At 52.1% G+C, this 12215-nt stretch overlaps 1 protein-coding gene across 3 annotated transcripts in view; it reads left to right on the forward strand.

The window, feature by feature from the left end:
• The first annotated feature begins 1514 nt into the window (after nucleotides 1-1514).
• BRPF3 (bromodomain and PHD finger containing 3) overlaps nucleotides 1515-12215 on the forward strand; it is a 39172-nt gene continuing 28471 nt past the window's right edge. The window contains exons 1-4 of one of the 3 annotated variants that reach the window (XM_058306643.2): nucleotides 1515-1594; nucleotides 4846-6298; nucleotides 9024-9180; nucleotides 11515-11646. In XM_058306643.2, coding sequence (XP_058162626.1) covers nucleotides 4851-6298; nucleotides 9024-9180; nucleotides 11515-11646 — 1737 coding nt within the window. In that variant the 5' untranslated portion in view covers nucleotides 1515-1594; nucleotides 4846-4850. Of the gene's footprint in view, nucleotides 1595-2019; nucleotides 2388-4824; nucleotides 6299-9023; nucleotides 9181-11514; nucleotides 11647-12215 lie in introns of those variants that run through there. The other 2 variants (XM_058306642.2, XM_058306641.1) reach the window with 2 other exon arrangements.

The following is a 12215-nucleotide window of genomic DNA, read 5'->3' on the forward strand; positions in this document are numbered from 1 at the left end:
AAATTTCTTTGTAATAAAAAGTAAACCTCCTTACTTTCATCAAACGTTTAAGTTAAAAACCGTATTTAATTCCTTAGGATAAAGGATATCTATACTTCAAAAGTAGCAGTAGGTTCAGTTTAAATATTTGGAAGACAGTGTTTGGATCTTAAGACTTTATCCTTTATCCCCCTGCCTATAATCTGTGTCTTTGGTTATTAGACCAAGCAAGAAATCGTGTCTCAAGCTACAACACCGGCGCCGGCAGAGGAAGCGCTTTCAAAATATGTCATTCATCTTCACATTTTAAAGGCAGCCTACCCCTACATCCTTATACACATCATTAAATATTGGTGCTTAACACTTCAGTCATAGGAGGTAAGCTTTTTCCAATTTATAGGCAAAAGGGAGCGGGTGGGCAAATAGCCCTTTTCTCTTGAATTTATTTTTATCAAAACAAAGGCCAGTTTGATTACATCTGAAAGTCTGAAGTTGCCATTTGTCAAGCATCTTTCAGAAAACCGCCTAGTGCATTGAATTAACCGACTCCTGGCCAAATCAGGTTTAAGGGTAGTGTTTCCCTTGCTTACGGTGACAAATGAGTTACCAGACGTCCTTAAGTCGACTGTCAAACTTTTACGTTTACTCTGTTTAAACACAGAAGGGAGAGGATGGCACCCAGGGAGAGCCCGCGGTTTCCTGAGACGGGCGGCTCGAGGGGACGCTCACCTGCACTCCTCCGCCGGGCTCCCTGGGGGAGGGGATGAGCGTGGCTACAGCTTTGTCCCATTCGGGACCCGGGGAAGGGGAGCGTGCAGGGCGGAGGGGGGGGCGACTTCCTGGGAGCAGTGCAGGCATCCGCACCCCAAGAAACTACACACCGGTTTTGACTTCAATGGTCCCCCGGGCTTAACCCTCGGAGGGACCCTCCCGCTCGGGGGGTGCCGGCCGTGCAAGCCCTCGGCCACCTCCTCCGCAGGGACGGGGCACGCACCAGCCAGCCGCGCTCGCAGCCTGGGATCCCCGTCTTTCCCCACTAGCCCCGCACGTCCCCGGCTCTGTCGCCGGGCTGAGCCCGGCACCCGCGGGCGTAAACGCGGGCTCCGCCGGCGCCCCCGCCGCGTCCGCACCGCCACCGTGAGGCCGAGCGGGAGACCGTGCCCCGGGCGGCGGCGGCTCCTCCGCGCTTCTCTCCGCGCCGCCCCGGCCGCCGCCGCGCCGGGCACGGGCGGGGGGATTTTTTCCCGTTTCCCCCCTCTTTCGCGCTCTCGCTCCTGAGCAGCGGGAGAGCCTGCGGAGCCAGGGAGGGAGCGAGGGAAGGGGTGGAGGTGGCGGGGGGAGGCCGGAGGGGCGGATCCTGCCTGGGGGCTGATCCCTCCCTCCCCTCGGCCAGGCTCCGTGGCGGCGGCGGCGGCGGCGTTGCTCCATTCCCCCTCCTCCCCCGGGAGTGGTGGCGGCGGCCGGGCCGGGGCCCCAGCGCGGGCCGGGCGGGGGCACGGCCGAGGCCGGCGCGGGAGGAGGCTGCGCTCCGCTCCCCGGGCCGCGCCGACCAGCTCAGCGGCTGGCCCGCCCGCGCCCAGGGGCCCCGAGCGGTGGAGCTGGGCCGGCGGCTGAGGTAATGGGGGCGGCAGCGGGGCCGGACAGAGCGGGGGCGGGGGGAGCGGGGCCTTCGGGGACCAGGGACTGCGCGGGCTGAGGGGTGGCGGGAGACCGGGAGAGCGGGGAGCTTCCCGAGCGCAGCGGAGGCGAAGCGGGAGCCCTCCCTGGGGCGAGGGCGGCGGCGGGGAAGGGAAAGGCGGGTGAGGGGAGAGCTGAGAAGCGGGGACCCCCTCCCGCAGCCGCCATCTTGTTTCCCCCGGCGCTGGAAGCCGAGCCACCGAGCCCCGCCCCCGTCACGCTCTCCAATTGGCCAGCCTACGGGGGAGTCCCGCCCCCAGCGCGTCCCTTGGCCCCCTCCCCGGGTTTCCCTGACAGGCAGGTGCGGTGGCCAATGGGCACTCGTTTCTCTTCCCGGCTCGATCGCTGGCGCTCGCTTTCTCTGTCTGCGGGTCGTACTCCGCGTCAGTCTGTCTCTGGCGCGCTCGCCTCCTCCCTTTTGGGGTGGAGATGTTATTTCCCTCCTTTCTGCTTCTCCGAGGGGTCAAGATTCTTCTGGAAGAGGTGCCCCTTTAAAGGGGCAGGAGCCTTGCCTGGGGTCCTTTCTTGTCTCTTGAGTATCTTGTGTGGCGTGTCGGGCGTACAGTCTAATTGCAGAAATTCGTGGTTCCTGGGAGACCAGGGTGGGGTGGGCGAGTGGGGCAGCGGGTGCTGAGAAGACCGCCGGGGGTGGTTGGAGATTTTTTCGGAGGTGTTTCTATGAGAAAGGCTGCGTTGGATGAGAGACTCCCGCCAAAAACCCCATCTCGACTGTAAGCTCCCTGAGGGCCAGATCTCATTTCATTTTCCTCAGCAGCAGCCCTTCCCCTTCCAGAGTTTACTCCCCATTGTCTAGAGGCTTGGGTGTTGGGAGGTAGAGATCGCCAGAGATTCTCGCTGCTAGGTGGAGAGATAACGTGAACTGCCAAGAAGGTAGTCGGTGGGGAGGAAGAAGATGAAGGAGCGGTGACACTCGCTCTCTAAACTATTTTGGCGATTGAGGTAGATTTTCACACCAAGCCTTTGGGGGGCGGGGAGTTGGGGAGCAGGCAATAAAGCCAGTCTTGGCTCAGGCTGTCCCCAGGGACTTGGCGTTTGTAAAGGCTTCTGGTGGCCAAGGGCCTCTGGAACCAGGACAGAATTGCTGTGGTGATTGTTTCCTTTGGCTCTTCCTGGGGTGTGCCTTCCTGGCACTGTTCCTTGGCAAAGTTTGTTTGTTTGTTTATCTCAGGCACACTTTGGGAGTGCAAGGCCTCTTAAATAGGGTTGTTAATGCTTTACTAGCAAATATCAACCCTCAAAAGCTAAGTTCAGTTACCCTCGTGTTACTGGTGGAGTACGCAGGCGCAGGGAGAGTGACTTTCTCCAGGTCACATAAGGCTAAGATTAGGACTTAGATTGCCCTAGGACCTCTTCTGGCCCCAGACTATGGCCTCTCTGGCATTCTTACCTCCCAGTGAGAGGAGTTGTGCAGATCAGATGAACTGGCTTTGCATTATAGCTTTATCACTTAAGATAGCCTTGAGTTGAGTGAAATCTCTTAAGTTCTGTTTCCTCCTCTGCAAAATGGAGATGATAATATCTGTACCACCTCCCAACTGGTTGTGAGAAATATTAAATATGAAAAGGCTTTGTAGTGTGTAAAAGTGTGCTAAATTATCACCATGTCTACTCAGAGATGAATATGGTAGATCCTGCAACCAAGGTGTGAACTGTTTTTCTCCTTGAAGTTCTCTCACCATTCATACTCTTCCAAGTCTCGGGCCACACCTCAGGGCACCATATTTCCAAAGATCCTGGTAGTGATGGATACCACAGTTCCTCATGAGCTTGTCATAGTTCTCTTCATCCAGTGAATGATGTGGGAAACTTTAAGGCTTTCTTTTTGCTGCACAAGGGTAGACGAGATACAGTATTTTCGAAGAGGGCCTTTTTTTTTTTTTTTTTTAAGGAGGTCCTAGGGTTTGTTCCCAGGACCTCGTACATGGGAAGCAGGCACTCAAACCACTGGGCTATACCTGCTCCCAGAGAGGGACTTTTGAGGTTACAGGGTACATTGAGAGTTTACCTCAGACCCTGTCATGGTCGCCTTGGCCTTGACACCGGTGAGGGTCCCAGGCCATTTACAGCTTCAGAGATTTCTTGGGGTCTCTTACAGAGCTTCCAGTTTTCTGTTGAGAGATGCACTTAACAGTATGTCCTGGCTGCTGCTTTTTGTAGCGAAAACCCTGCATACTATATTTTGAAGCCCTTAGACCATGTGTGATAGATATTTCAGGCATGGTTTTGGGATAGGGTTTCTGATTGGTAAGATGGGTTGGGGGAGGGTTCTAGACCTGTGAATTCTTGATCCTCTGACAGGTACAGAGCTTGAAAGTAGTTGCTGCTGTTTTCTCCTTTTCTGAAGTCTTAAACAGCCCTTCTTTTCCACAGTTTGCTGCCCCACAGTCTTATGTCCATCATTAGAACATCAAATTTTTCACCATGTTGCATGTAATCTGTTTACCTCTCTGTCCCTTTACTCAGAGAGTGTCTTGAGGGCAGGGATCATGCAGGTTCGATTTTTCCTTTCATTCAACAAATATTGAATGCTTACTTATGAGCTGTGCACCATTCCTTGTACTAGGGATAGAGGAGTGACCAACACAGCAAAAATCCCTGCCCTCATGGGGCTTATAGCCTAGTGAAAGGAAGCAAACAAAAATAGATAGTAAATTACATAGTATGGTAGAGGATAGTGAGTTATAGGGAAAAATAAAACAGATGAAGGGTGGGTTACTGGCAGCGGGGAGAATGGGGAGGGGTTGCAATTTTAAGTAGTGCTGTTAGGGTAGCCGATGTAGCTTAAATGGTTGAGCACCTGCTTCCCATGTACGAGGTCCTGGGTTCAATCCCTGGTACCTCCTAAAAACAAACAAATGAAAAAACCAATTCTCACTGGGGAGTTGACATAGCTCAGTGGTTGAGCACCTCCTTCCCATGTACGAGGTCCTGGGTTCAATCCCTGGTACCGCCTTCAAAAAATAAAAAACAAATAGCGTTGTTAGGGAAAGTCTCACTGAGAAGCAATGTTTGTGGAAAGACTTGAAGGATGTGAAGGAGCAAGCAGTGTGGATATCTGAGAGGCAGGTTGTCCAGACAGGGGACAACCAGCCCTCTTGGCGGCCACTCGATCGGATGGAAGGGTAAAATGGGTGCTTCTCTCCTTAGGCCTGTTTTCTTGGTTCCCAGGTGCCATGAGGAAGCCGCGCAGGAAGTCGCGGCAGAATGCCGAGGGCCGGCGCTCCCCATCCCCCTACAGTCTCAAGTGCTCGCCCACCCGGGAGACCCTGACGTATGCCCAGGCCCAGCGAATCGTGGAAGTGGACATTGATGGACGCCTGCATCGCATCAGCATCTATGACCCGCTCAAGATCATCACGGAGGATGAGTTGACAGCCCAGGATATCACTGAATGCAACAGTAACAAAGAAAACAGTGAGCAGCCCCAGTTCCCTGGCAAGTCCAAGAAACCCTCGTCCAAGGGCAAGAAGAGGGAGTCCTGCTCCAAACATGCGTCAGGCACCTCCTTCCACCTCCCACAGCCCAGCTTCCGCATGGTGGAGTCAGGCAACCCGCCGGAAGCACCGCCACTGCCTGCTGCCTACTATCGCTACATTGAGAAGCCACCTGAAGACCTGGACGTAGAGGTAGAGTACGACATGGATGAGGAGGACCTTGCCTGGCTGGACATGGTGAACGAGAAGCGGCGGGTGGATGGGCACAGCTTGGTGTCGGCAGATACCTTTGAGCTGCTGGTCGACCGGCTTGAGAAGGAATCATACTTGGAAAGCCGCAGCAGTGGGGCCCAACAGTCACTCATTGATGAAGATGCCTTCTGCTGTGTGTGTCTGGACGACGAATGTCACAACAGCAACGTCATTCTCTTCTGTGACATCTGCAACCTGGCCGTACACCAGGAGTGCTATGGCGTCCCCTATATCCCTGAGGGCCAGTGGCTATGCCGCTGCTGCCTGCAGTCTCCCTCCCGGCCTGTGGATTGCGTCCTCTGTCCCAACAAGGGCGGTGCCTTTAAACAGACCAGTGATGGGCACTGGGCCCACGTGGTGTGTGCCATCTGGATCCCTGAAGTCTGCTTTGCTAACACCGTGTTCCTGGAACCCATCGAAGGCATCGACAATATCCCACCTGCCCGCTGGAAACTCACCTGCTATATCTGCAAGCAGAAGGGGCTGGGCGCAGCTATCCAGTGCCATAAGGTAAACTGCTACACGGCCTTCCATGTGACATGTGCGCAGCGGGCTGGGCTCTTCATGAAGATCGAGCCTATGCGGGAGACCAGCCTCAACGGCACCATCTTCACAGTGCGCAAGACCGCCTACTGCGAGGCCCACTCACCACCAGGGGCTACCGCTGCCAGGAGGAAGGGCGGCTCCCCTGCAGGCATCAGTGAGGCTGGGGATGAGGAAGGGCTGAAAGAGGGAGGTGGGGAAGAGGAAGAGGAAGAAGAGGTGGAGCAGGAGGAAGAGGAAGGCCAGCGCGGAACGGGCGGCCCCCTCAAGGGAATGCCCAGGAAGAGCAAGATGAGTTTGAAGCAAAAGATCAAGAAGGAGCCAGAGGATGCGGGCCAGGACACGCCTTCCACTGTCCCCATGGTCACTGTCCCACAGATCCCTTCTTACAGGTGAGACTGCCCGGGAGGGCTCCCCAGGAACTCATGGCTTCTTCAGGCTGGCGTTGGCTCTGGGCCAGGCCTGCTCCCCCCAGCACAGTTGGTGAACATCTGTTCTCTTCTGTGTCTCCAAATTTTGACTTCTCCTTTGGACCCTTCCCTGGTTTGTGGATTTGAGTGTGCCCTCTGAGTAATTTATTTCCTTTGGTTCAAGGTGAGGCAAGCCACTTAGATTGAGAAACCCAGGTGACATGATGTGTAAGGCAGTATTGTTCAACAGGGGCACTAGTGGCATTTTAGGCGAGATAGAGCTTCATTATTTGGGATGGTCCCATACATTCTAGATGTTTAGCATCTTTGGTCTTTGTAAATGCTTGTTACCTCCCTCCCCCCATTGCCTAGTCTTTGTGATAGCCTCCAAAGAATTCCACCCATTTCCAAAACACGTAAGGGAATGGAACTACTTCCAATTGGGAACCACTGTTTCAGGGGGTCCCTGTGGGTATCTTCTGTCCAGAAAGCTCTGTCCTAGGTCTGATGGGGACTTTGGGCAAGGCGGTTAGGGGTGTGGGGAGGACATGCCATTACTCTTGAAAAGCTTTTAGAGCTAGGGAAAGAGGAAGCATTAGTCCAGCTGTGTAACTCAGCCACCTGGGACCCCAGCTAGCCTGTAGAGAGACCATTATATGTGTGTTAAACCTCCTGAGAGAAAGGTGAAGCTGCTGGAGGTGCTGGAGTTTGACAGGGAGGCAATAGACAGGAAAAATTTCCCAGTGGAGGTTCATCTCAAGGGTGATGTTCATAAAAAAGTATGCAAGTATTAGAGCAGGAAGGAATCATGGAGATTATTCATCTAATGTAGTCCTTGCACCTTCTCCCACATCCCTAGATGAAGAAACCACGGCCACGGGAGGTAAAGTAGTTCACTCCTTTATTCATCAATGAGATGTTTATTGAGCACTTACTATATGCTGAGTCCTATTCTAAGGGCTGGGACCAGGTGGACAAGCTGGAGGCCATGATACCTCTGAGTTCTGTTCCACCTTTTTCTTCCTTCTCTTGACGAGAAGGGTTGGGAGAAAGGAACACTGGAGGGTAGTTACTCTAGGCTACCCTCTTTCCTGAGGAGAGCGGGCCAGGCCCTAGTCCCCATCTGTGGGGTGGTTCTGCCCAGTGGCGGGACTTCTGGGCTATCATTTCTGATCTTACAGCTGCTTCTCGCAGGGTCAGCCTTGCATGCTGGCTGGGAGTCAGACAGACCTGGGTTAGAACCCTGCCTCTATTGCTACTACCTATATATGACCTTTGGTGTGTATCCTCTCTGCACCTTTGTTTGTTTGTAAATGAACCCGCCACGTGGGGTTGTGAGAAATTAATGAGATAACATAAGGAAAGCACTTAGCGCAGTGCCTGGCAAATAGTAAGTGCTCAATAAATGGTGGCTGCTGCTGCTGCTATTTTATTCTTATTATTCCTTTTCTTCCCTGCACAAATACTCTTGGGACCCTCTATGGCCAAGAGGTGGTAGAGGGAGGGGGGCTGCCTGCATCTGGGCAGGTGTGCTTGGCATGGGCCTTGGTGGGGGATCTGTCCTTTGGGAAAAGGCCCAGGCCTTGATTTTGTAAGCTTGGCTTTGGGGCAGGACCAGCTGGAGCAGCACAACCTAGGTAAGCAGTGTCCACCCCAACATGCTCCCTCTTAGGGTAGCCCTTCTTGCTTCGCCGTGCATATCTTCCTTTCAGTGGAGGGGGATAAGGAGAAGAGGCAGAGGAAAACCCCAGGAGCACCATGCCTTGTTTACCCTGCAGATAGCCAGTTTTGGGACACAACATGGTATAGCAGAGAGATCTTGGATTTGAATCCCATCCAGCTCCATCTTCCTGGCAGCATCAGTTACTTTGGCCACTTATTCAGCCTTGTTCCTAAGCTGCCTTTGTCTGTCTTTCGTAATTTGGGAAGAATGTTGCTCACCTTGCAGTATGGGCATTAGGATAGAGAGCGTAGGCTCTCATTATTTCCCTTCTACCCCTTTTGTTTGCCCCCAGGTGTTAACTGGCTTAAACCCTGACTTTAAGACATGGACTTCTCTTTTGGGATAGTTTAGTCAGCCAGGTTTTCAGATTCTCCATCTTACACCTTCAGATCCTTTTTTTTTTTTTCCTTCTCATTTGGTTTAATCTCAGCTGCTAAGCTTTCTAAATGAAACACACACACAGGTCAGACAACTCTAGGGGGTTTGCATTTAGGCTCAGAGAGCAGAAAGCAGTCACACTCGCCCTGGTTTTCCTTCCAGTTTGATTTCGGACTACCCTCTGGTCTGGTGGCACCTCAGTCATAGGCAGCAGGAGGTAGTGACCGCATTGCCTATGGCTTACCCGAGGTCAACAGGAGGGTTGAGGGCATTGTGGGTCCTGTTTCTCAGTCAAAACCTGGAGCTAAGGAGCCAAGGACCATAAGAAATGGGTCCTTTTTTTTTTAGTGGGGGGAGAGGGTTTATTTGAGGATCAGGACTGCAAGACCAGGAGGTGGAAAAGCAAGTGAAATACATCCTGCTGAATCTGTGCTGCTTGACTCTGCTGTCCTTTTCAGGCCTTTCTCTGAGGTGAGGCATTTGGCCACTTTATTCTGTTTTCCTTGTTGTGGTTCAGAAATGAACCAGGGTCTGGACAGGATGCATGGCCTATTGTCCGGGCTGCCCACTGACCCTCTCTTTCACTTCCCTGTGCCTCTACTCAAGGTTGAACAAGATCTGTAGTGGTCTCTCCTTTCAGAGGAAAAATCAGTTCATGCAGCGGCTTCACAACTACTGGCTGCTGAAGCGGCAGGCACGGAACGGGGTTCCCCTCATCCGGCGCCTGCACTCCCACCTGCAGTCCCAAAGAAATGCTGAGCAGGTAGGTGGTGGGATTTGAGGGTGGTGGGAGGAGGTTGAGAGGGAGGGGGAAGGAGTGGGGGTGAGCACACCTCCCTGAGCTTCCCTCTGAGCCTCTTCCTGTAGGGTCACCCCTCTAAGTGATCTAGTCCTAGGGCGACCCCCAGCACTGTGGGTTCCTGTGGGTGCTGAGGCTGCTGTGGGGTTCTTCAGAGATGTCAGACTAGTTAGCAGCCCCTTCTGGATGAGAGAGGCATGACTTTGGAACAAATTCTAGGGGAGAGTAGAGAGTAAGCCCAGCATTCCATTTATGTGGGGGAATCCTCTAGATGTGACAGAAAGGTCGAAGGGTTGGGCTGAATGAGAGCCAGAACTGCTTTGTGTAAACTGGAAAAACAGTGTCCTTTCCGTAAGACTCTATACTGCTGTCTGCTAGAAAATATTTCATAATAAATATTCAAAGCTGTGATCTAAGTTGTGTACAACCTATGCCATTGCGGTGGCCTTGTGGGAAGCTAAGAAGGAAGTAGTAATACATCCAGCCATTAGCAACTGGGGTTGCTGCATATTTCGTGTTTTCCAAGATGGTAGAGGCCTCCTGAGGGTCTTCATCTCCCTTCTGATTTTAACATCTTTCATTCTCTCCCATCTTCACTTGCTCCATTTCATTTGCCTTTAAATAGTCACACACCGATGCTCCAGTGTGAAGTAAGCTTTTACTTGACTCTCGTGCCCCCTCTGTTCTGTTTGATTTTACTTTAGCCTTTTGTAACCAAACTCCCCAAGTGCATGTCTCTATCCAGTCCCTCCTTGGGCCTTGGTCTGCCTGCTCCCTGAAGCCTCCCCTAGGACATCAGCAACTTCCTCCCAGCTCAGCAAATCCTTCCTCAGATTTTCACCTGATTGACTGCTGGGCTGCGTTTGACACCATGGGCCACCTTCTCTGAGAGCTTCTCCGTGACTCCATTTTCCACGTCTTCTACCTCACTGCTTGCTCCCTGTGCTGACCCCACTTCTTGCTCCTTAACCAGTTGACCCTTGGCTCTGGTACCTGCCCTTTCACTTGACGAGCTCCTCCATTCTCATAGTTTTAAATAACTGTGTGGCAGTAGCTCCAGATTGTTCATCTTGTCCTCATCTCTTTTCTGCCTCCAGTCCCTCTGGGATGCTTCCATTTGGATATTATTGCCTATAACTCAAAAATATTGGAAAGTGAATTCATTCTTTTCCTTCCCCATTATTTTCCCATATTGTCATGTACCTTCTCCTGCCTGAACTCTTATATTCTCCACCTTGAAGTTACTTTGACTCTTCCTCCATTATGGACCACAGTTAATCATCCCCTAAGCTGTTTTGGGTGATTTATCAATATATGACCCTCAGTCTCCATTCTACAGCTACCTTGCTCACCCATACCTCCCTGATTTCATCGATAGCTTTCTAGGTGATCTCCAGCCTTTGATTCTGTCTTTGCTTCACAACTGCTGCGGTCTTACATACCATTTTCCTCCATGTTATTTCCTTTTTCAGAATATAATCCTTGTCTCCAGGCAGGCCAAGTCCAGGCTTCTCCTTTGCCTGACATTCGAGATTTCTTGTCACCTGGATCCTGGGTCTTCCTTGCTTTTGTGATTCTCTAACTTCTCTGCCCTGGCCACCCCATTTCACTCGCCAAGCAAAGATTCATTAAATCTGCTTACGTGCCTCTGCTCCTGTGTTCCCTTCTGTTCCAGAAGAGGCCTTACTTCCTGCTTTGCTCATCCATTTCCATCACTGCATGTGAAAGTCTAGCAAGGCTGCTTCCCCCAGGGAACCTTCTCTGACCCCATCTGTTCAGATCCTCTCTATTTTATATTCTCTCACCTTTTTTTTTTTCTTTCAGTTTATATTATTAGTTTTGTTGTCTTTGTGCTTCTGACCTTGGGTCTTCTCCTTCCCCCTCCTACACTGTAACCTCTTCTAGGGAATTTTTGTTGTTATTGTTTTACCAAAATATGCTCAGGGCACTCAGCACAAGCCTACAATAAAACCTCACTTTGTTTTCTAGTGAAGTCACAGCTCTAGAGTGAAATTCTTTCCACCCCTGAGGGACACAGTTGCTCTCTGGTGTCCCCAGGGTCAGGGAGAAGCCACCACTGTTCCCACTCCAGGAATGGTTATTATATTGCAATGAAGAAACATTGTTAAAAAGCCGGGGAAGTACAGGAGGAAGGTGTGGGGTGGGAGACTCTGGGGTGATGAGTGGTCAAGGAAGGACATGCAACTCTTACCTGCCAAGGCTCTGTGAGGCTTGAACAGGGAGAGGACTTTGGCAGGAAGGAGATCCCCAGCTCCTCCCTTCCTGGCTTTCCTGCAGCGAGAGCAGGATGAGAAGACAAGTGCAGTGAAGGAAGAGCTGAAATATTGGCAGAAGCTCCGGCACGACTTAGAGCGAGCTCGACTGCTGATTGAGCTGATTCGGAAAAGAGAGAAGCTCAAGCGAGAGCAGGTAAGAAGTCCTCAGCCCTAGGGCTCTTGTTCAAAGGATTGTTCTCCCGCTCTCAGTGTGGCATAGGGAGTACCAGCAGCCCCTGCCAGGTGTCCGCTTTCTTCTCCCGTCCCTGTCTGGTGCTGTGGGCTCCATACGCTGCCTACCCTGCACTGGGCGTGTTGCTGCTGATGGCTCCCACCTCTTGGTGTACAGCTCTTGGTGGCCCCAAGCACACGTTTAATGTATGGCTGGGTCCATTCCGGGAGTTTCTGATTCGGGAGGTCTTGGGCCGTTTTGATGGACATCACCAGTTGAGAACTTCTGGCCTGGGAATTTTGGGGGCTTCTCAGTTGGTCCTTACACCCTTAGAGTCATGAGTCATTTAAATTTACGAACTTCTGCTCAGGGAGATTTTAAGCCCTTGAGGGCAGGGAATGTGGCTTTAGTATAGCATGGGGGCTGGGAGGAAGAACTATGGCACCAGACTGCCAGGGTTTAAATCCTGGCCCTGTCCCTTACTACCTGTGGGACATCAAGAAAGTTACTAAACTTACTCTCTTTATACCTCAGTTTCCACTTCTGTAAAA

The sequence above is a fragment of the Dasypus novemcinctus genome, chromosome 11, assembly GCF_030445035.2.
Source record: "Dasypus novemcinctus isolate mDasNov1 chromosome 11, mDasNov1.1.hap2, whole genome shotgun sequence".
Lineage (NCBI taxonomy): Eukaryota > Metazoa > Chordata > Mammalia > Cingulata > Dasypodidae > Dasypus > Dasypus novemcinctus.